At 52.7% G+C, this 23440-nt stretch overlaps 4 protein-coding genes, 1 long non-coding RNA gene and 1 other non-coding gene across 9 annotated transcripts in view; 4 read left to right on the top strand and 2 right to left on the bottom strand.

Moving 5' to 3' along the window:
* ZNF34 (zinc finger protein 34) overlaps window positions 1–2962 on the bottom strand; it is an 11896-nt gene extending 8934 nt beyond the window's left edge. Inside the window, exon 1 of one of the 2 annotated variants that reach the window (XM_081816758.1) lies at window positions 2472–2962. The gene's annotated coding sequence lies outside the window, so the exon portion shown is untranslated. The remainder of the gene's footprint in view (window positions 1–2471) is intronic. The other variant, XM_081816754.1, reaches the window with a different exon arrangement.
* The window catches only part of LOC145721014 (uncharacterized), a 133643-nt gene that overhangs the window by 41521 nt on the left and 68682 nt on the right, over window positions 1–23440 (top strand). The gene's annotated exons all lie outside the window — the stretch shown is intronic.
* Window positions 4533–7540, bottom strand: RPL8 (ribosomal protein L8). The gene is made up of 6 exons (XM_006744764.3): window positions 7394–7540; window positions 7045–7188; window positions 6820–6961; window positions 6389–6607; window positions 4939–5054; window positions 4533–4727 (listed from the first exon to the last, which is right to left on the bottom strand). Exons 2-6 carry the CDS (start codon window positions 7180–7182, stop codon window positions 4569–4571), a joined length of 774 nt encoding a protein of 257 aa, XP_006744827.1. The 5' UTR covers window positions 7183–7188; window positions 7394–7540; the 3' UTR covers window positions 4533–4568.
* ZNF517 (zinc finger protein 517) lies at window positions 7547–20403 on the top strand. The gene is given in 8 exon segments (XM_031040719.2): window positions 7547–7645; window positions 14552–14890; window positions 16804–16914; window positions 17283–17325; window positions 17997–18155; window positions 18437–18550; window positions 19329–20111; window positions 20114–20403. Coding segments are annotated over 7 exon segments (1515 nt in total). The 5' UTR covers window positions 7547–7645; window positions 14552–14851; the 3' UTR covers window positions 20380–20403.
* The window catches only part of ZNF7 (zinc finger protein 7), a 49063-nt gene continuing 33540 nt past the window's right edge, over window positions 7918–23440 (top strand). For 2 of the 3 annotated variants that reach the window (XM_081816747.1, XM_081816745.1), the window contains exon 1: window positions 7918–8092. The gene's annotated coding sequence lies outside the window, so the exon portion shown is untranslated. The remainder of the gene's footprint in view (window positions 8093–23440) is intronic. The other variant, XM_081816743.1, reaches the window with a different exon arrangement.
* On the top strand, window positions 10830–10902 carry TRNAQ-CUG (transfer RNA glutamine (anticodon CUG)). Its single transcript has one exon. It is a non-coding gene; the product is annotated as a tRNA-Gln (tRNA).

The following is a 23440-nucleotide window of genomic DNA, read 5'->3' as shown; positions in this document are numbered from 1 at the left end:
GAAAAAAAGGGAAACAACCTCAATATCCATCATCAGGGAACAGTTAGGGTCACAGTGGTCGGAAGAAATGAACCACATCAATGTCAGAGGCAGCGCAAAGCTTTAAGACTGAGTGAAACGGTTAAGTGTAAAATATCAATATTATATTATGTATGTAGATTTTAAAACACTAGTAGGTGTATAGAGGTGTAAGAAAATGTGCTGACAGCAAAATAACAGAGTGAAAAGGCAACTGAGGAATGGGAGAAAATATGTGCAAACCATGTATCTGATTAGAAATTCAGATCTAAAATATATAAAGACCTCACACAACTTGAGAAAAAAAAAAAAAAACCCAATGGGTTTAAAATGGGCAAAGAACCTAAATTTCTCCATAAAAGACATACAAACGACTAACAGGTAAGTGAAAAGGTGCTCAACCTAATTAGAGAACTGCAAATAAAAACCACAATGAGCTATCACTTCACACCTGTCAGAACGAGAATTATCAAAAAGCAAAAGATAAGTGTTGGCAAGGATGTGGAGAAAAGGAACCCTTGTGCACTGTTGGTGGGAATGCACTGTGGAAAAGTATGGAGGTGCCTCAAAAAGTTGAAAATAGAACCAAAAAAGACCATTTATTTAGGCCGTTGTTGGCGTGGTTTGTGGTGTTTTCTAATAGTTTTGAATATATATCTGGAAAATTGTGTATTCTCTATGTTTCAAGTAATTACATGATCCAGTAATCCCACTTCTGGTTATACTAGCCAAAGGAAATGAAATCACTGCCTCAAAGAGAGACCAGCCCTCCCATGCTCATTGCAGCACTATTCACAGTAGACAAGATGTGGAAACAACCTAAGTGTCCAACGATAGATGAATGGATACAGAATGTGGTATATACACACAATGGAATACTACTCAGCCATGAAGAACGAGATCTTGCCATTTGCTACAACATGGATGAACCTGGAGGACATTATGCTAGGTGAAATAAACCAGACACAGAAAGACAAATACTACATGATTTCACTGATATGTGGTACCCAAGAGAGTCCAAATCAAAGAAGCAGAAAGTGGAATGGTTGGCTGCCAAGTTTTGAGGGTTGGGGAAAATGGAGAGAGGTCGGTCAGAGTACAAACTTTCAGGTATGCAAGATGAAAGTTGTGGAGATCTAAAGTACAGCACTGCGACTACAGTCAACAATACTGTATTGTAACTTTGAAATTTCCTAAGAGGGTAGATATTAAATATCCTCACCACAAAGAAAACAAAGAAAGAAAATGGTACCTATGTGAGATGATGAACATGCTAATTAGATTGAATGTGATTATTTCACAACGAACACATATACCATAAGTGTACACCTAAAATTTATAGAATTCCTGTTTATCAATTACACCTCAATAAAAATAAACAAACAAAAATGCTGTTGTTCAAAATAAGGGTTGCTTAGGGAAGCAAATGGGACTGGTGAGCTTGCATCTAAGAGCAATTCTGTTTCAACAGCTTTCTTTAAAAAAGTTGAGGGGGGTGCCTGGCTGGTTCAGTCAGTAGAACATGTGAGTGTTCATCTCAGAGTGGTGAGTTCAAGCCCCACGTTGGCCATAGAGATTACATATATGTTTTTGTTTTGCCTTTTTTAAAGATTTTATTTATTTATTTGAGAGACAGAGAGAGAGCTAGAGAGCACAAGTGGGGTAGAAGCCCGACGCAGGGCTCAATCCCTGGACTCGGGGATCATGACCTGAGCCAAAGGCAGACGCCCAACCGACTGAGCCACCCAGGCACCCCTGTTTTTGTTTTGTTTTTAACTACAATCTTTTCTTTCTTTATGGTTTTATTTATTTATTTGAGAGAGAGAGAGCACACAGGAGCAGGGTGAAGAGGCAGAGGGAGAGGGAGAAGCAGGCTCCCGGCTGAGCAGGGAGCCCGACCTGGGACGCGATCTCAGGAACCTGAGATCATGATCTGAGCTGAAGGTAGACGCTCAACCAACTGAGCCACCCAGGCACGCCTTAACTACAATCTTTAAATACATGCGGCAAACCCAGTCACTAGTGTTTGGTAATCCATTCTCTGTACTTTAAAGTTTTCTCTAAAAGTTTTTTTTTTTTAACGTATTTTCAAAACAAAGACACGGTGCATTTTTTATTTAAAAAGTCTACAGTGTCAGACCTTGAATAAAGGCCTCTAAAGAAGAAAAACAAAAATTTGGCTGCTGAGAGAAAGGCCTTGGAGCATCAGAAGCAAAAAAGGGTGGGAAAGCAGGAAGGTACATGCAGTGGGACAGGCATTTTGGGAATTGCTAAAGGCAAGAGGAAGCACAGAAACTGCAGGGGGCACGGGATGCGGGGCGGTAAACGGGGAAGACGATTAATGTAAGAGTTGACAAGAAAGTGTGTTTAGGCATTAATTGCCCCAAGCTAGAGACCAGGTGAGGGGGGAAATGGGGCGGGGTGGAGGGCTGGGGAAGAGTGGGGAGTACAACCTGGACCCAGAAGCGAGGGAAAAGCCCGGCTCATGCTGGGGGCTGCGGTGGCGGGCTGAGTTTGGAGAGCTGGTGACCGTCTGCCGGGTGGAGAGGCGCCGGGAAGGCAAAGAGCCTCGAGTCACCAGGCCTTGAGGGTCCCGGGCACCCCGGGACGCAGAAGCAGCCCCTCGGGACGACCTGGGAAGAGAATCCGGTGGGGAGACCCGGGAGGAAGGCTCTCGGGCGGGGCCGGGGCCCGGCAAGGAACAACCCCGGGCCGGAGTAGGCGGACAGCGGACGCCGGGCTGCGGAGGGCACCAGTTGGGGCTTGGGGCCCGTCGGAAACCACGAAGCGGGGACAGGGCTTTTCGAGGGGGCTCCGAGAGTGGAGACGGGGCCCGCCCGACAGACGCCGGGGCGAGAGATATTGTCGAGCGCGGGGCGGGCCCCGGACGGAGCATCTCGGCGGTTACAGGGAAGGGCCGGTGCCCCGCGCCCGGGAGACCGCGCGGTCACCACCGCCCCGGCCCGGCCCACACTCACCTCAGCGCCGCAGAAGAGCCGCCGCTGGGCCAGGCCCCGCTAGCCCCACCCGCCGCGCCAATCGAATCCAACCGGAAGTGACGCCCTCACCCCGCGTCCTAACCGGAGGCACCCTCTAGCCGCTCTAGGAAAGGACTTCATGTCTCGGTAGGCAGCCTCCTTGAGGAATGGGACGTGCAGTGTCGCAAGTCGGGTGTGCTGCCACTAGGTGGCAGTCTGGAACCACAACCCCGAAGCTACAGAACGGAGGCGGGGTGAGCAGCTTTGATTTTCAGTGGAAACCTCGCTCTAGTGAGCCGCTAAAGGCACTGCAGCCAAAAAAGTATCAGTCCCTTTAGAGTTGGGTAGAGAAGCCATGGGATGACCAAGAAAGAGGTCGCTTACTGGTCACTTTGTTTTAGCACACCGAACCCAGCCCCAGCTGGAGCAGGGTCCACTCTAGGGGGTAGGGCTTCCTTGGGTGCCTGCTACTGGAGCAAACCCTCCCTGATGGCCAGGTCTTCGTCCAGAGAACCAAGCCCAGCCCCTCCTATTTTCTCCACCACACCTAGGCTGTGGTGGATGGTCAAGTGGAGACCAGAATGGCAAGGTTCACACTAGAGACAAGTGTGGACCCTGAGAGCAAGGAGCTACGTGGCAGCCACAGAAAATCCTTCTCAGGGAGGTGGCCTCCAGGAACTCTGGGTCCACTGCCTTTCCACCTGCAGTCTGAACAAGGGGCATTCTACCTCCGCCAGCCACTTACCTCTGTTGTCCCCCAACTTTTTTTTGTCAGAGACAGCAAGCACAAGCAGGGGGAGCGTTAGGCAGAGGGAGAAGCAGACTCCCTGCGTAGCAAGGAGCCCGATGCTGGACTTGATCCCAGTATGCTGGGATCATGACCTGAGCTGAAGGCAGCCGCTTAACCGACTGAGCCACTCGGGCGTCCCAGTCCCCCCCCCAACCTTCTGGTCTCTGTGATTAGTTTGGCACAGTGGCCTGCAGCCCCTACTTTCGCACTGGCTCATGAGGGGAACCACTGGGGCAGGGGACTCTGGGTGGCCGCTGGGAAGCAAAGTGTCCCGGTCCTGAGGCACTAATGAACCTCCACTAACATCTCTATGCCTCGTTGGCTCAGCAGCATCTGCCCTGGTTTTACCAGTTTTGACGAGCCTAAGTTTGGAACAAGGTACCATGGACAGAAACAGGAAGCCCATTTGTTGAGAAACTAGTCTGACTCCATCCTGGTCCTTCCACTTCAAAACAGCTTCCTGGCTCTCCAACCTGTGGCTTCAGGAGCACCACTCTCATCCTGAAGCATCCACACCCTCACCCAGATCCCCCAAGTGCTCAAGAGAAATTAATGCAGATGTCAGTGAGATCCTCTGCTCCCTGTGCTGGTGTCGGGGGAGGGGGAGGTGTTCCAGGAATCAAAGCTCTCTCCAGAGCTTTCACTATTCACTGGTGCATCCAACTTTTTCTCCTTCATACACCAAAAGCTCCATGGCAGTCCTCCCAGCAAGGATACTTCCCTCTGAAACCATGGGCAAACACAGCTTAGTGACAGGACAGACTTTATTGAGGCCCTCAGCCCTAGTTCTCCTTCTCCTGCACAGTCTTGGTTCCCCGGAGACGCCCAGTCCGGCGGGCAGCAATAAGACCCACTTTGCGGCCAGCAGGGGCATCTCTGCGGATAGTAGAAGGTTTGCCGATGTGCTGGTGGTTGCCACCTCCAAAAGGATGCTCCACAGGCTGCAGACAGAAAAAGGTGGCATTAATATAGGAGTGTGGACCCACCTACCTCAGGACCTGGGTAAGAGCGGGATCAACTGACCTGTGCCAACAAACCATAACCCAGACCCTCTGTCACAGAAGGGAGACACTCCAGGAAAAGACTGGTCCATCTAGCCTCCCAGTCCCCAATCCCTGAACACCCCAACTGCCCATTTCTGGGCCTACTTACGTTCATGGCCACACCCCGCACACGTGGCCAACAATTCCTCTTTGCCTTATACTTGTGGTAGGCACGGCCAGCCTTCAGAATGGGCTTGTCAATGCGGCCACCTCCAGCCACCACACCTGTTGGGAAGATCAGGCACCTCAGGAAAGTGCACCATACCTTCCCTAAACTTCAGGACCCTATCAGGCAGAGCATCCTTACCAGTGCCCCACCCCCATACTGATCACCCTCTCACTTTACTCACACACCATCATGAGGTTCCCAAAATCTCACTAACATCTTCTCAACTACCACCAAGCAGTAAATGCCTTTGCAGCCTAGCAGATGACATCAAGTTTCTTCAAGATTGCTGGGGCAGCCAAGCCAGGCCTTTGCCCATACCATCTGCAATGGCTTTCTCGACCTATGGTTCTCTCCAGGGAAGCCCCCCTACTTTACCCCGCCTCACCAAGCAGATCACTCAATCTAACCTCCAAATGCCAGCAAAAAGGCTGACTCAGTCTGTCACACACATCTCAACCAGTGTTGCTTCAACATACGCTCAAGAACATTCCTTGGCTGGGGCACCTGGGTGGCCCGGTTCGGTTCAGTCGGTTCGGTTAAGGATCCAGCTCTTGGCTCTGGTCGTGATCTCATGGGTTATAGGTTCTAGTGGGGAGTGTGCTTGAATATTCTCTCCCTCTACCCCTCTCATGCATGCACTTTCTCAAATCTTTTTTTTTTAAAGACTTGAGAGAGCGAGCATTGGGAGGGTGCAGAGAGAGAGAGCAGACTCCCCACTGAGCAGGCAGTCTGCGGCTGGGCTTGACCCCAGGACCTTGGGATCATGACCTGAGGCAAAGGCAGACCTGGCCACCCAGGTGCCCCTCAAATAAACAAATCTTTTAAAAAATAAAAGAAGGGGCGCCTGGGTGGCTCAGTCGTTAAGCGTCTGCCTTTGGCTCGGGTCATGATCCCGGGGTCCTGGGATCGAGCCCCGCGTCGGGCTCCCTGCTCTGTGGGAAGCCTGCTTCTCCCTCTCCCACTCCTCCCGCTTGTGTTCCCTCTCTTGCTGTGTCTCTATCAAATAAATAAATAAAATCTTAAAAAAAAAAAAATAAAAGAAAGAGGAAGGAAAAAACAGAACAAACATTCCTTGGGTTTGTTTCAAAGGTGTTGTCGTAACACCACATGAAAAAATCAGGTTTCAAATCCTTCTTAAGGCACTTACTAGGTAGCTTAAAGTCACATATCCACGAAAAGACTGACTACTAACCCCTGTGGATGTGGGAGTATGAATCGTGGAAGTCCGTATCATGCCTGACTACAGACAAGGCTGCCTAACAAGCCCCAGTCCCAGCCTCACTCAACTCCCAACCAGTGCTGCCCACTTCAGATACTAGCCGGGGTCTAGCTGGTGACTGTTCACAAGCAACGCATAGCACAGAGCATCCCGCGGCTGCCGGCCACTCACCGACCACAGCTCTGTTGGCGGAAGAAATGACCTTCTTTGAGCCTGAGGGCAGCTTCACTCGGGTCTTCTTGGTCTCTGGGTTGTGGGAGATTACAGTGGCATAGTTTCCGGAGGCTCGGGCCAACTTGCCCCGGTCACCAGGCTTCTCTTCCAGACAGCACACGATAGTGCCCTCGGGCATAGTGCCCACCGGGAGCACATTGCCTATGTTGAGCTGGGCTGCAAGGAGAAGCGCCGCAGGTCAGCGAAGCGCGGCCACGCAGAAAGCCCCGCACAGCACTCCGCGTCCGGCCCCCTCCTCCAGCGGTCTGGGCGTCCCAGCCGGTACGTGTAGGCAAACCGGCCGCACTACGTGAGACTTCCGCCTGGACGGGCCTCCTCGAGCAAGCACCCGTTCCCTCTCCACCCCGACCTCCCCTCACGAAGCTCACCCTTCTTGCCGCAGTACACGAACTGGCCGGTGTGGATGCCCTCGGCGGCGATGAACAGCTCCGTTCGCTTCTTAAACCGGTACGGATCCCGGAAGACGACCTTGGCGAGGGGTGCACCGCGACCCGGGTCGTGGATGATGTCCTGCGGGCCGAGGGCGCGTGAGCGGCAGGTCCCCGCGGGGCCACCCGAGCCCCCACCCGCCCGGGGAGGGGGGCTCCCCGCACCTTCACGATGCCCTTGATGTAGCCGTGCCGCTCGGCGAAGTCCACGGCGCGCAGACGCGCGGCGCCCTTACGGTGCTTCACGTGCGCGCGGAACACCGAGCCGGCGCCCTTTCTCTGCCCACGGATGACACGGCCCATGGCGGTCTGGAGGTGGCTCACGGTCAGCGCCCAAGCGGCCCAGGCACCCCCGCCACCCCGGCTTCAGGGCCCCAGCTCCCCAGCATCCTCCCTCCAGGTCCCGACCCCACCGCGCTCCCTCTCCGAAGGCCCGCCGGGGTCCCTAGCGGGCCCCAGGGCGGCGGATGGCGGCGGATGGCGCCAGGGCCACCACGCCGCACACACACCCTACCTGCTGCCGAGCGCGGCCGGAAAAAGAGACGCGGCAGAGGAGAGCCGCCTTATCTTCCGGGGCGGGGCCGAGAGCCGCTTGACCTTCCGGCTCGGCGTGAGCCCGGTGCACGCCGGGACTCGTGCTCGTCCCGCCGGAGCCTGGCGGCCCTGGGGCCTCTGCGCAGGCGCATTGGGATGACGGGTCCCGCGGAGTCCAGGTGTCCTGGCGTCCGGCCGATGTCTGGCCGGCGACCCGCTCTCCCGCCGCGTGGTTAGCGTGTGGGCGGCGCCCGGGAGGGAGGTTGGAGGGCAGTCGGGACCTCACAGTAGTCTCCCGGGAGGCGACCGTCGCCCGCTGAGCAGCCGAGGAGGCCCGGGGAGGTTGAGTGACTTTCCAGAGCGACTCGCTCCGGGCGTGGGGTCGCAGGGCTCCCCTCTTGGCCTGGTGAAGGCCCCCTTCTGTGACTGGAGACTCCTTGCAATGGGCTCTCTTGTAGGGCAAGGGCCCCTTTCTAGAATGAGGCGCTTCCTCGTAAGGTGAGGGCCCCCTTTTAAGGAAACGGGTGGACCGTTTGGGAGAACGTGGTGGTTCACAGAAAACGGGGGTCTGGACGACAGAAAGCAAACGCCCGACTTCCGCCAGTGCGGCCCCTCCGGGGACGCTGGGACTTTGTGCCCTGCTGGGTTTTCGAAAAGATCAGAGTGGCCGTACCTGGATGTGAGTGTGGGGGAGGCAGGGACATCCTGGTTGCTTGGAGAACTTGGGCGGGGCATGGGACCTCCGTGGGGGTGGAGACGGTTGCCGTGGAGAGACGGGGCGACGGCCGAGGCGCGGGAATCTGTCGGGACGGCGGGCCCTTCCCAAGCTGGTGGAGGAGGGGAAGCCAGCCCCGGAAATCGAGCAAAACTGGCGGTTGGGAGGGGGGAGGAGAAGGGGGTGAGCAAAGGGAGACTGGGTGAGTGACCCTGGGGTGAGGGAACACGATGACCCTGCTCAGAACCCTGTGGGGAGGGGCGGATGGGGTTGGAGCTGAGAACGGGAACGAGAGCCCTGGGGGGTGTGACCTGGAGGTGAAGAGCAGGTCTACCAGGGCAGGGTTAGGGTTGGCGGGCATAAGCCGCGGAGTGAGGGCTTCCTGGAGTTACACGGCGGAGTGGGAGGGGCCTTCAGGACGGGGTGCCTGGAGGTGGGATCCCTGCCTGAATGAGAACTGCCCACCGGCAGGTCAAGGTAGAGCTTGACCAGGGCTGTGGGTGTGCAGGTGAGGCCAGTAGGGGGAGAGAGAGTGGGGGGAGGGGAGTAAGGCAGAGGTCCCAGTGGACAGAGGCTTGCACTCAGGACTTTGGGGTAGGGTGTTTGCTAGCACCAGTGTGGTCAGGTAGGCCTTGGAGGGGTGGTGGCAAGAATGACATCGTGGGAAGGTAAGAAGAGGTAAGGAAGGGGGGGCCATGTGGCCACATGCTGAAGCTACAGAGGAGCAGAGCGGACTGGTGAGGCCCCAAGAGAGGCAGCAAATGGGTTGGCAGGGATGGGAGATCAGGCACAGCCCAGGCAGGGCCGGGGGCTGAGGGGCACCTGGGCCTCCTTGGGGCAGAATGAGGGGTTTTGAGGTCAGCCTGGGATAGGCGCAGAGGACCAGAAAGGCAGAGAGAGAGTGGAATGGAGGTGGGGACAGTACTTGGACACTCAGACTGTGGGGTCCCGAAGAAGGTCCCATGAGTCTCTGCGATGGGATATGGTGGGGGAGAGGCCCTCTACTCTCCCTTTCCTGGAGCTGGATGCAGCCGGAAGGTGACTAACCAGGCCCACTGCAGGACGAGTGTTCAGAGCCTTGCCACTGGTAGATGGTCAGTAATGTGTGAAACAAAGGCAGAAGAAAAATTATTAAATTTCCTTACTACCTACAGCCCATTGACAAGTATTTAAAACAGGCAGAGTGATATTCCTCTAGGAGCTCAGCTGCCTCAATGTTAATACCTTGCTAAAGGCAAAAGGCAATCTTAGCCCAACCCCCAGGATCTTGTCAGTCTACTTTAACCTATAAAAATGTCTTTGGAGGGGTGCCTGGGTTCCTCAGTCAAGTGTCTGCCTTTGGCTCAGGTCATGATTTTGGGGTCCTGGGATCAAGCCCCATGTCCTGCACCCTGCTCAGCAGGGAGCCTGCTTCTCCCTCTCCCTCTGCTACTCCCCCTGCTTGTGCTCTCTCTCTCTGGTTGTCTCTCTTAAATAAGTAAAATCTTAAAAAAAAATGCCTTTGGAAACTTCCTTTATCTCTACCCCCCAAGATACATGTTGGCAATCACCCCCCCATAAGCATATGACCCACCGATATACATCTGAAGGGTCTCATGACTGAGGTTTTATTAGACAGTAATAAATGACCTTTTCCCAACAATAGCTACCCCCCTCAAGGTCCTGGAAACCTTGCTTCCAAAATTCCTTAGAGACTTAGGCTATCTCTAACCCCCTCCCAACTTGATAGTATATAAGGGGCCACTCCTTCTGCCTCCAGTGCAGCTCTTTCTGCCCATCGGTCCTGTCCCTGTGCTTTGATAAAACCACCTTTTTGCACCAAAGATGTCTCAAGAATTCTTTCTTGGCCTTCGGCTTCGAACCCTATCTTTCCTACATCAGTCAGTGCCACAGTCTGCGGTGAAATGGTCCGCAATGCCAGCCCGAGTTCCAAGGGATGTCTCGCAGCTGGGACCAGGGAACCCTCAAGAAGTGCTGCTCCAGGGGGCTTGTGTGCTTGGGCTCCTCCTGAAGGCCTACCTGGATATGGCAGGCATGGACTTAAGGGAGGGCAGCCAGTGCTGGGGCTCTTGGAGGTGCCCTGCCTCATGCTCAGTGCATCTGTCCTTGCAGAGATGGGGTTCCTGGCTGGTGTGTCCCCCCCCTTCAAAGTCCAGAGACCTCTGACTTGGCTCCATCTCACTAGCCTGAATGTCAACCTCCATGTGAGAGGCCAGCAAGCTTGGCACACAGCAGGGACTCCATAAATCTGGGTCACCTGATGTTGGGGGCCTCTCTAGGGACAGCCACACTGGGCATGGGGTTCTCAGGCCTCCAAGAGGGGCCCACCTGCCTCTACCATCAGATGGGACCCTCCCCACAAGGTACCTTTGCTCCTGCTGGTGAGCCCACCACCCTTTTCTAACCATCGAAGGTCACCTCTTCCCAGTGATTCAAACTTTATTCTCAGAAATTCTTTATTTCCAGGGCACCTGGGTGGCTCAGTCGGTTAAATGTTCAACTCTTGATTTCAGCTCAAGTCATGATCTCAGGGTCATGAGATCAAGCCTTGTATCTGGCTCTGCACTCAGCATGGAGTCTGCTTGAGATTCTCTCTCCTTCTCCTTCTGCCCCTCCCACTCATGCTCTTTCTTGAAAGAAAGAAAGAAAGAAAAAGAAATTCTTTCCTTTTAAAGTTGTTTTTTAAAAAAGAGGGGTCAGTGCCTGGCTGGCTCAGTGGGTAGAGCATGCGACTCTGAATTGCAGGGTCATGAGTTCAAGCCCCATATTGGGCATGGAGCCTATTTAAAAAGAAAATGTTTCTTGTTACATACACAGAAGAATAATTTGGTATAAACATGTGTGCCCATGAACCTCTCCTGTCTTGTTCCACTTGACTCCCCACGCCCAGGATCAGTTGCCCTTAACAGAACACTATTCATCATCTTTTATATAGGAACAATAATACTATCTTTCATAGGGTTATTGTGAGTTAAATCAGTGAATATACACAAAGGACATAAAGTGCGCCTACAAAAATCATCAGGGCTAAGGAAGTCAGAGTGGCTACACTTGGGCACCAACCAGGAAAGGTGATCTGAGTGCGACCAGAAGAGAGCCCCACAAGGCTTTGAGGTCTCCGGGAAAATCAGCTTGCTGAAATGGGTACTAGTTTTATAGGGTAGTGTGTGAAAATTCATCGTGCAGTATGCTGAACGTATTTGTAATTCCTTTCTATGTATCTACTTTTAAAAATGATGTTTTTTTAAAAAATGTGCATGAAAACCGGTAAAAATTCCTGGGATATCCAAAAGCTGTGGGATGGGTGGTATTCGGGCCTGTATCTCTAAGCAGAAAAGAGCCCAGCTAATACCTGGGGTAAAGTTGGAGTAAAAGTTAATTCTTATATATATACAAAGCAAAACAAAAAATGAAGTAAAATATACATGTCGAGACAAACCTAACAAAATTTAACTGAAAAAAGATAAATCACTTTTTCATGCATGCTTTTAGTAGCTGAATATATATGCTGGAAGGTTATATATGTATGTAAACAGGCATAGCTTGTTTTATTGTGCTTTGCAGATACTGTGTTTTTTATAAATTAAAGGTTTGTGGCAACCCTGAGTTGAGCAAGTCTATTGGTGCCCTATTTCCAATAGCATTCGCTCATTTGTGTCTCTGTCACATTTTGATAATTCTTTTTTTAAAAAGATTTTTAAAAATTTATTTGAGAGAGAGCACAAGAGCAGGGGGAGGGGCAGAGGGAGAGGGAGAAGCAGACTCCCTGCTGAGCAGGGAGCCCGATGCAGGACTCGGTCCCAGGACCCTGAGATCATGACCTGAGCCGGAGGCAGACGCTTAACTGACTGAGCCACCCAGGTGCCCCTAAATTTTGATAATTCTTAAAAAAATTTTTTTAAAGATTTTACTTATTTATCTATTTATCTATTTATTTATTTGACAGAGAGAGAGAGGCAGCTAGAGAGGGAACACAAGCAGGAGGAGTGGGAGAGGGAGAGAGAAGCAGGCTCCCCACTGAGCAGGGAGCCCAATTCGGGGCCGGGGTGGGGGGGCCTCGACCCCACGACCCCGGGATCATGACCTGAGCCTAAGACAGATGCTTAATGACTGAGCCACCCAGGTGTCCCAATTCTTAAAATATTTTAAACTTTTTCATTATTATTGTATTTGTTATGGTGATCTGTGACCAGTAATTGAACTCGCTGAAAGCTCAGATAATGATTTGCAATTTTTAGCAATAAGATATTTTTTTTTAAAGATTTTATTTATTTATTTGAGACAGAGAGAATGAGAGAGACAGAGAGCACATGAGAAGGGGGAGGGTCAGAGGGAGAAGCAGGCCCCCTGCCAAGCAGGGAGCCCGATGCGGGACTTGATCCCGGGACTCCAGGATCATGACCTGAGCCGAAGGCAGTTGCTTAACCAACTGAGCCACCCGGGCGCCCAGCAATAAGATATTTTTTAAAGATTTTATTTATTTATTTGTCAGAGAGAGAGAGCTCAAGCAGGGTAAGTAGCAGGTAGAGGGAGGGGATCATGACCCACGTGGAAGGCAGACACTCAACTAAGCCACCCTGGTGTCCCAGCAATAAAACATTTTAAAATTAAAGTGTGTATGTTGCTTTTTTTAGATATAATGCTACTGCACACTTAATAGACTACCGCATAAACATACCTTTTTTTAAAAAAGATTACTTTTTGAGAAAGACAGAGAGAGTGCATGTCGGTGGGGGGGGGATAAAGGGAGAGAGAGTCTCGAGACCACTCCATGCAGAGGGGGCTCGATCCCACGGCCCTGGGCTCATGATCTGAGCCAAAGCCAAGAGTTGGATGCTCAACCAACTGCACCACCCAAGCTCCCCAAAGGATCTTTTTTTTTTTTTAAGATTTTATTTATTTATTTGACAGAGAGAGAGAGCGAGAGAGGGAACACAAGCAGGGTGAGTGGGAGAGGGAGAAGCAGGCTTCCCACAGGGCAGGGAGCCTGATGCGGGGCTCGATCCCAGGACCCCGGGATCATGACCTGAGCTGAAGGCAGATGCTTAACGACAGCCACACAGGTGCCCCCCCAAACGATCTTTTTGTTTTGATAAAGAGAGAGCACTAGAAGGGACAGGGTGCAGAGGGAGATAGAGATAATTTTTAAAAATATTTTCTTTATTTTAGAGAGAGAGAGAGAGCAAGAGCAGGGTGAGGAGCAGAGGGAGAGGGAGATAATCTCCAGCAGACTGTGTTGAGCGCAGAGCCTGACGTGGGGCTCAAACCCAGGACCGTGAGATCATGACCTGAGCCAAAATCAAGAGTTGTACACTCAACCAACTGAGGCACCCATTTGCTCAGAGAGGGAGAGAATCTTAAGCAGCCCCATACGGGGCTGGATCTTGGGATCCTGAGATCATGACGTGAGCCAAAATCAAGAGTCGGAAGCTTAACCGACCAGGCCACCCAGGCACCCCTCTAAACATAACTTTTATATGCACTGGGCAACCAAAAAATTCGTTTTATTGCCATGTTCACTTTATTGCAGTGGTCCTGGAACCGAACTTGCAATATCTCCAAGGTATGCCTGTATACTTATATTAACATATACAGAAGCACATATATATAATATACATATTAATTTTTCTAAGTATCCTGCAAAGTGTTTTCATTCTCGTTCAATTCCAGGTGTGTTACAGAGCCCTTTATGATTTTCTTTTTCTCCCAGAGCTATTTAGTAGGTTGCTATTTAGTTTCCAAGCATATTTGTTTAAACTATTTAACCACATCTAAATTTAATGTCCGATTTTCAGATGATGTAGTTTGTATGATGCCTCCTTCGCAGCCTCACAGATTTCCGCTATTGTGCTAACGTCCCTCCCTCTTCAAAAAGGGTTAGTCTCGGCTTCTGCACTTTTTTTTTTTTTTAAGATTTTATTTATTTATTCATGAGAGACAGAGAGAGAGAAGCAGGCTCCCAAGGAGCAGGGAGCCCGATGCGGGACTCGATCCCAGGACCCTGGGATCATGACCTGAGCCGAAGGCAGACGCTTAACCATCTGAGCCACCCAGGCGCCCCGGCTTCTGCACTTTTAAAGGAAAACACTTGAGATATCACGAGTAAATAGCTTTGTTAAAGTGTTTAAAAATTACTATGTGTAAGCATTTATCCATAAACATAGATTTAATGCGTGTGGCGGGTCACACGGTAAAGCATTTTTAACTGTGAGTCTCAGAAAAGCTTGAAAGACACGATCGTGGAGGAGCTTTTTCAAAATGTGGGGGAAGAGGGTGAAGGATACACGGTACCTCCCTATACTGCCTTTGTAACTTGCTGTGATGTTATAATTATTTAAATATGAAAAGTTAAAAGGGAGGGGATTAGCCTCAGAACCCGGTTGCCTGGAATGATGTTCGACTTCTTCTCTGGCCTTTCTCGAGGTCCACGTGAATGAGTCTGCGCTCAGGTTTGGGAGTCCTTCGCCGGGACCCCTGACTCCAGCAGCGGGCTCGCCCCTCCGACCTGAGGGTTCCCGCGGGATCCGCTCCAGAGTAGCGCCTCACCCTCAGCAGCGCTCGCCATTTCTTGCCTCCGGCCCCAGGAGCCAGAGGGCGTCCATCGAGGCGCGCGGTCCTCCGAGCCTCCTAGAGCGGCACTGCGGCCCGTTTCCGGGGGCGGGCCGGAAGCGGACTGCCTGCGCCCCGGCGCAGGTCCCTCGCGGTCCCGTATGGCGGCCTGGGATGAGTAGGCTCTGGTCGTGGGGCGGGGAGCGGAGTAGGGTGAGTGCGGTTCTCCGATCCCGGCCTGGCAGAGGCAGTGGTCCCCAGAGAGGCCGCGCCGAGCACCGCAGGGGGTGCTGACCCGCAGCCGGCGCCGCCCCTCGCTTTTCCTTCGGTTCTGGGCCTTAGGGAGGGTCCGGGTTCCCGTCCCCCCAGACTGGGGCGGGAGGCGTGCGGGCCGGGTCCCGAGCCTTGCGTCCCCGGAGCCTGGGTGGCTGCGCAAAGCTGAGGCTGCAGGGGTGGGACATCTGGAAGGACCAGTTCTGTCCGAGTTGCGCCCCCCTCGTCCTCACGCCTGCGGTTGCCGGAGCGCACCCGCTCGGGAGCAGCAGCTGCTGGCTGGCTGGCTGGTGCGCGGCCTCTCCCGGGGGGTTGCGTCGTAGATTGGACCGCAGGCATTCCGTAGGCAGCATGGAGTACTTACCGTGTCCGGAGGACCCTGCTGGTGCTCGGGATACCGCAGTGAACGGGCAACGTCCCTGGCTTCAGGGAGCATATAATGCAATAGAAGTGAGGCGTTCATGTAATAGAGGCAACAAACGAGCAAGAAAGTAGTTTTTATCACTGCAAGGGCCCTGAGGAAAATGCGCCAAGAGGATAGGCTCGTGGGAGATGAAGTCTCTTCCAGAAGTTAACATATGAACTGAAACCTGATGGCTGAGAAGCCTTGCTAATCCCTTGTAGGCGAAGGAAAGTGCACGAGAATGGCCTTGGCTAGTTGAGTAACAGAGAGAACACCAGTCTGGCTGCAGTGTAGTAAGCAAGGGGGTGGGTGAAGGAGTGGGGCAAGTGCCCCAGGCCCCTGAGAAACAGAGGTTTTATTCTAAGTCGGAGGGAAAGAATGGCTTCTGCTGGTCCTCCAGGCCCCAATTAAGTGTAATCCCCCCAGGAAGGCTTCCCTGATCCCCCATCTAAGTTAGCACTCCCCTCCCCTTGATATTTTCTCTCTCAGGACTCTGAGCAGAAACCTGGTCTGTTTTGTTATCATTATATCCCCTGCTTCACTTTTTTCAACTCAGCACTGTTTTTCTCTGATTAAAGACTTACTCCCTGGTTCCAAAGTTAGGACCAAACTTAGGGTTGGTTTTTTTTCCCTCTAACCAGAGGGCCCTTCCCTGAGGACATGCATTCCCCAGATATGAGCAAACGAAGACCAGCATGGTAACTTCCCCTCCTAACTGTGAAGTTGAGGGCCAGGTCTTCTCCTGAGCTGCTCATCCTCTCGAGAGGCTCTGGTTGCCTCGTTGGGGTGAGGACAGTAGATCTGTCAGCAGGGGCAGCAGCAATGGTCCCCGCAGGTCCTGCCCACAGACTGCCCTGAACAGACAGCTCAGTGGGTGGTGGTGTGGCTCTGATCTTTGCATTTGCAGTTAATGCTGTCCAGGCACGGTGACCCACCAAGCCTCTCAGATCATCGTGTGTACCCTGTTATACTCTCACATGTTTAAAGGGCTCTTCTGCTGACTGTGACATAGCATCATAACTACAGGATTCTGTTAACTGATGTCTACTTTACAAAGTGGCAGCTATTTAGGAGGCTCAAGCCCCACAGAAAATGGTACTGCAGAGACCTCTCCCCAACCACAAGAGCTCAAGTATCCATTGAGGAAGGGACATGGAGACCAGGGCCTACTCTGAACAGAATTGTATTTATCGGTTTTTAAATAACTTTTCTCCAACTGAAACACACATTTGTAAATAAGCAATAAGTCTTGGAGAAGTCAGAAAAATGGAAAGAAGGAAAATAAGAACCACCCAGAAAGGAACTAAGGTTAATGTGCTGGGGTGTGTGCTGCGTATAGTCCGCTTGTTCCACATAGTAATGCAGCAAGAACGTTTTCTGATGTTCCACAACGTGATCTCACTGGTTGCAGAATCACCCACTCTCATGGAACCACTCATTCATTCCACAGACCCTTGCTGAGCACATGCCGTGTGTCAGGCCCTCCCCCAGGCTCTGGGGTTACAGCATGAATAACCAGACTGCAGGTCTTATCTCATGGGGGAAGGCGGAGAAGAAGCAAGTAAGTTGACTGCATTATGTCAGATAACAGAGGTGCTGTGAAGAAAAATACAACAGGGAGTGAGGGTAGGGAAGGAATTCTGGGGTGGGGGTGGCATTTTGTATAGGTTGGTCTGGGAAGACATCCCTGGGAAAAGCAGGAGTGAGGGGTGGAGCCGTGTGGGTGGGCAGGTCTCACGGTGTGGCTTCTTGGGATGTGAGGGGATCATCTGGGCTGACCAGGTGTGTTTGCCCCATGTCTCACCCTTTCCTGTCTCTTCTGTATCTGGGTGGTCCTTCTGGGGGGATGGACAGGGGTGGATGGTACTTGGGCCTGGGCTCCTTCCACTCAACACTCACTGTCCCCAGCGCCTGCTCTTCCCCTGACAGGGACCCTGGAATGGCGGGGCCACTTGCGACGCCCACACTCCAGGTGAGTGCCCTCTTTGGCATTTTGGCTGCCTTCATCCCCACCCCTCAGCTTTGCAGCCCTGAGCACCTTCCTGGGGGTCCCTAGGCCCACTCATGTAGCTGCCATTTCTGCAGGTGAGTCACAGGATGGATTCTGTAAGCCAAGGGTCTGCCCCCTTCCTGTGAAACTTCACAGTGCTCTGTCAACTCCTTCCTGAGGCTTTGGGTGGAAGTGGGCTGCCCGGGATCTCCTGCAGCCCTTGAGCTTCCAGGGTCAGCGAGCAAGGTCAGGATCCCTGTCCCTCCCCAGCACCTGCCTCCATCCTGGTGCGAATGTTCAGCCCTTCTTCGTGCACACAGCCTTTGGCTTCTCTCCTCAGATCAGAGAAGCAGAGGACAGGACAGGAACACTCCCCACCAGTGTAGAGGCTCGACCACCAACACCTCAAGGGTATCCCCCTCCCCAGATCCCTGTTAGCCTATGGAGAGGTATGAGGCCAAGGTTGAGACCCCCACACCTCCCACGGCTTTAGGGCAATAGGACTGCTCCACTTCCCTTGGGGAGTGTTGAGGTGTCCCCTCTGTGCCAGGCATTGGGGATGCAGCAGTGACCACGTAGACAGAGGCCTTGACTCCCAGAGCTGAACAGGTGTCCTGAATATCCCTGACACGGTCTCTGCATCTCCTGCCCAGATAGCCCCAGACAGCAGGGTTTGTGGTTGCAGGAGGCCATTGTGTTTGAGGACGTGGCCGTGTACTTCACAAGGATAGAGTGGAGTTGCCTGGCCCCCCACCAGCGGGCGCTGTACAGGGATGTGATGCTGGAGAACTACGGGCACATGGCCTCGCTGGGTGAGGCTTCCCCATCCATCCCGGGGCTGGGCTCAAGGGCAACCCTGCCTCTTCCATGGCCTCTTGGAGGAGTTGGTTCCTTTCCAGATTCAAAGTCCAACATGTTTGGAGGGGAAGCTGGAGGGTTGCCCCCATCTCTCCGTGGCCACCCAACTGCCCCACTCCTGGGGAAGTAGGGTTCCCAATCCATTCCAAGCACCATGTGTCCCCTGAGGCCTCCAGCCCCACAGCTGGGCACCCTTCTGCTCCCTGACACGTGATGCTCTCCTCCCTGCGTGTAGGCTTTCTTGTTGCTAAACCAGCACTGATCTCCCTCTTGGAGCAAGGGGAAGAGCCAGGGGCTTTGATTCTGCAGGGGACTGAGGAGCAAGGGTCCACAGCCAGCCTGTGCCCAGGTAAGTGCAAGGCAAAGCAAGGCCTAGCCTTCACACAACTTTTTGTAGCCCCCTGGTGCTTGAGCAGTGGGAAGGCTGTACATTTAGCTCCTCACAGAAGGGCCAAATTTCCTGCTAAACGCCTTGCTTGTCGTCCAAGGTCACCCAGGACTAACTCGTGCAAGGAACCCAAGTGCATGAATGTCCTTCCCAGTCCTCTGAGATGTCGGGCCAGATCTGTGGGGGCAGTGGGGGTGTGAGGAGGACCCAGCAGGGAAGACCCTTGAGCTACTTTGGTTCTCCCAGCTCCCCATGGCTCACAAACCAGGGCCTGACCTTGGGACTGCAGAGGCTGCAGGAAGGGAGGAGAGGCAGCCTGCGGTCCATGGGTCCTGCTTGGGCAGGAGCCTGAGGTGTCTGCTGAGTGAATGAACTGTGGGTGAGTGCTCAGAGGAAGAGGGGAGTGAAGGATAGCAGCACCCCACACCCTGCAGGTCTCACTCCAGCATCAAGCCTGCTCCCCTCACAGTCCTTTGGACCAAGCCTGTGCCCTCCCTTCTCCCCCTGATGTTCCTCCCCTTTCGTGAACTCCTCTCCCAAGCCTACTTCCCACAGTGCTTAAGCCCTTATTAACTTGCCTTTAGGTCCTCTTTCTTACATAAATCCTGATTTTACAGATTCTTGGAAGAAGTTCCCAGACCTCCCTACTTTGATGTAAAGATTCTGTCTTCAAATCTCGGAGTTTCTTTAAGGAATATAGAGGCTAGGGCATCTTTCCATTTTCTGTTCATTCTTCCAGATTCTAGGATGCAGGCTGGGGTCAAGGAATCTTGTCTGAGGAGAGTGTCCTCTAAGCAGTTAGGACCACTGGGCACGGTTTGGGGGCGCCTCCCTGGGGGAAGGCCCAAGTTTTCTGAACGGAATGGCAGTCCTGAGGATGGGTCAGATAAACGACTCCTCAACCCCAAGAGGGGCGGGCCTGGTGGGGACCTCAGCACATCCCCCGCGGCCCGGGAGGAGAAGCGGCAAGGCTTGGGCCCCGCAGATGCTGGAGGGGAGAGGGCGGACCGGTGTGCCTGCGGCAAGGGCTTCAAGTACGACTGGCTGCTGCTCAGGCACCAGGTCATCCACACGGGGGCCAAGCCCTACCAGCGCACCGAGTGCAGCAAGGCCTTCAAGCAGAGCTCCATCCTCCTGAGGCACCAGCTGATCCACACGGGGGAGAAGCCCTACCAGTACGGCGAGTGCGGGAAGGCCTTCGGCCGCAGGTTCACCCTCAGTGAGCACTGCCGCATCCACAGCGGGGAGAGGCCTTACACATGCCTGCAGTGCGGGCAGCGCTTCATCCGTGGGTCCTCGCTGCTCAAGCACCACAGACTGCATGCCCCGGAGAGCCCCCAAGAAGACAGCGGCTGTCAGAAGCCCCTGCTCAGCGCGGCACAAAAGACCACCTCCGGGGACAGGATCTACCAGTGCTCCGTGTGCCAGAAGCCCTTCCAACACAACTCCTTGCTCCTCCTGCACCAGAGGCTGCATACGGGTGAGAAGCCGTTCGAGTGCAGGGAATGTGGCAAAGCCTTCAGCCGAAGTCCAACCTCACGCTGCACCAGAAGACCCACACCAAGGAGAAGCCCTTTGCCTGCACGGAGTGTGGCAAGGCTTTCCGCAGGAGCTACACACTGAACGAGCACTACCGGCTCCACAGCGGGGACAGGCCGTACCGCTGCCAGGCCTGCGGGAGGGCCTGCAGCCGGCTGTCCGCCCTCATCCAGCACCAGAAAGTCTGCGGCCCAGAGTGTGCCTGGGAGGGCGGGAAGGACAGACGGCTTCCCCACTGGGCTCCCCACTGAGTTGATAAACATCAGAGAACCTGGGGTGCCTGTGTGGCTCTGTTAGTTGAGCGTCCGACTCTTGATTGTGGCTCAAATCATGATCTCAGGGTCGTGAGATCGAGTCCTGCGTCAGGCTCCGCCCTGGGCGTGGAGTCTGCAGGAGATTCTCTCTCCTTCTCTAAACAACAACATAAAAAGGCAGAGAACCTATCTGGGGGAGGCGCCAAAGCAGAAAGCTGTCAGTCCTCCCCGTTTGGCTATACAGCTGGGCATTTCTCTTGGCCGGAGAAGGGACAGGGCCGGGGCTGTGGTCAAGCAGCCTGCAGGCTGAGGGAAGGACAGTGAGGAAGGCTGAGCCAGAGTGGGGACTCCCCATGGCTGTCGAGCCTGGATGTCCACCGCAGAGCAGCATTTCTAAACCATCCCGGTCTGTGCTTGGATGTACACACAGGCTTCAATAAATCACATGGGGATTGTGGGTGGGTTTTGTTTTCTTTTTCCACTCATCTGTTTTCCAAATACTGACTTTTGATCAGGGGGAAAAAAAAAGGAAAAGATATGTCGGCTTTTTTTGGTTGTTCATTTGTTATTAGGACTGACGAAGATCAGACCCTGTTTGCAGGGGCCCCGGCCACCTAGTGGGAAGGAGGGGCCGGGACTAGAATCCACACAGCGTCTGGCCGGGGGATGTTTGGGATTCTCAGGTGGACCAAGGGTTTGTCAGCAAGCCAGGGCAAGGCTGGAGGGTAGTGGTGGCTAAAGCCAGGACTTGGGAGCAGGGTCTCGGGAGCCCCAGCCAGGCCGAGTGTGATCTGCCTTCACCAGGCCTGTCAGCAGAAGGTGCTCACTGGGGAGGAGCCTCCTGGGGTCTCTTAGTGACCCCTCTTCTTCATCAGCCCCCCACCCCAGGAACCCTGAGAATGCTGGCAGGCATCTGCAGCGTCTTACAAAAGGTGTGCCAGAAAGGAAGCCGCCAGTCCCAAGCAGAGCTGAAGACCTGAATAATGAATGTGTATTTTCTGATCAACATTTTTTCCTACGTATAAATCCCGATTCCGGGCTCGATCCCAGGACCCTGGGATCATGACCTGAGCTGAAGGCAGACACTTAACGACTGAGCCACCCAGGCGCCCCTTTTTAAAGGATTTTAAAAAGAGCAGAGGGAGGGGCAGAGACCGAGGGACAGAATCTCAAGCAGACTCCCAGCTGAGTAGGAAGTGACATGGGGCTCGATCCCAGGACTCCAAGGTCATGACATGAGCCACCCAGCCACTCCTCTTAGCTTCTTTCTAGTGCACACATGTGAATATTTGTTTGACAAATTGGGGTATACTTTGCTCAGAACTGTGTACCTCCTGGTTGGATGCTGCCCATGCACCGGCCAGTTTGTGTGGTTTATTTAGCAGCCCCCTACTGTCGCTCGTCTGTCTTTCCCCACATTTTCACTGTTACTGTTGACCCCACAGTAGACATGCACACATTTGCTTTTGTCCATGTGACTTCCTTGGGGCTGAGGTGGACGTTCCCTGTCGGGGGTGCTGGGAGTAGGGGGCACTGTTTTTAATCCATTTGATTCATCATGAAAAATACCACTCTTGTTTTCATTTACATTTCTTTTTTTTTTAAGATTTTATTTATTTGGCAGAGAGAGACACAGCAAGAGAGGGAACACAAGCAGGGGGGAGTGGGAGAGGGAGAAGCAGGCTTCCCGCCGAGGAGCAAGCCCGACTCGGGGCTTGATCCCAGAACCCCGGGACCCCAGGACCATGACCCAAGCCGAAGGCAGACGCCCAACGACTGAACCACCCAGGAGCCCCTTCTTTTACATTTCTTGGCCTTTTAATGAATAAATTCCCTGTAAGCTCTTGTACCTGTTTTTATTGGGTTTGTAAGCCTCTGTTGAGCTCCAAGCCCTTTCTCTTACTGTTTCTTCCATTGTGATACAAACCTCCAGTTTTTTTGGTGGCTGGTGAGCGTGGGAGAGATGAGAGGGAAACTCTTAGAATTGAGGAAGTGAATTACAAATATTTTTTTCTAGTTCTTTATTTGCTTTTAGTTATGAGGTGTTTGTTTGGTTTTTTTAAAGATTTTATTTATTTGACAGAGACACAGTGAGAGAGGGAACACGAGCAGGGGGAGTGGGAGAGGGAGAAGCAGACTTACCGCGAGCAGGGAGCCTGATGTGGGGCTCGATCCCAGGACCCTGGGATCATGACCTGAGCCGAAGGCAGACGCTTAACGACTGAGCGACCCAGGTGCCCTAGTTATGAGGTTTTTAATATGAAAAATACATGTCCCCTATGGCCAAAACTATCTTGTCCTGTTGTGATAAGAAAGGCCTTCTCCACCCAAGATTTTATAAAACATTTTTTTTAGGGGCATCTGAGTGGCTCAGTGGTTGAACGCCCGGCTCTTGATTTCAGCTCAGGTCATGATCTCAGGGTGGTGAGCTCGAGCCCTGCATCAGGCTCTGTGCTCAGTGGGGAGTCTCCTTGGGATGCTCTCTCCCTCTGTCCCTACCCATGCTCACGTGCTCTCTCTCTAAATAAATAAATACATAAATAAAACCTTTAAAACATTTTCTTTACTTTGGTTAAATTACTGAAATAATACATATTTGTAATAAAACAACAAAATCTCAACACAAAAATAGGAAACAAAACCCCCTCTCTTCCCTTATCCCACATTCTCATCTTACTCCCAGACATACACCTGCTAAGTTTGTAGTTCATTCCAGATCTTTTTCTCTGCATTTCAAATGTTCAGCATATGTGTCCATGTTTTCACAAACAGGATTATCCTACTAGTGTGTGCAATGACTTTTGATGTGTCCACTCACTGGGCTGAACTCTCAGAATTTCTTTCTTTCTTTTTTTTTTTTTAAAGATTTTATTTATTTATTTGAGACACAGAGAATGAGAGACAGAGAGCACGAGAGGGAGGAGGGTCAGAGGGAGAAGCAGACTCCCCGCAGAGCAGGGAGCCCGATGTGGGACTCGATCCCGGGACTCCAGGATCATGACCTGAGCCGAAGGCAGTCGCTTAACCAACTGAGCCACCCAGGCGCCCATCTTTCTTT

This window comes from Leptonychotes weddellii, chromosome 4, assembly GCF_054177405.1.
Source record: "Leptonychotes weddellii isolate Sample4059 chromosome 4, ASM5417740v2, whole genome shotgun sequence".
Lineage (NCBI taxonomy): Eukaryota > Metazoa > Chordata > Mammalia > Carnivora > Phocidae > Leptonychotes > Leptonychotes weddellii.
This window is presented reverse-complemented; position numbering and strand designations above follow the sequence as displayed.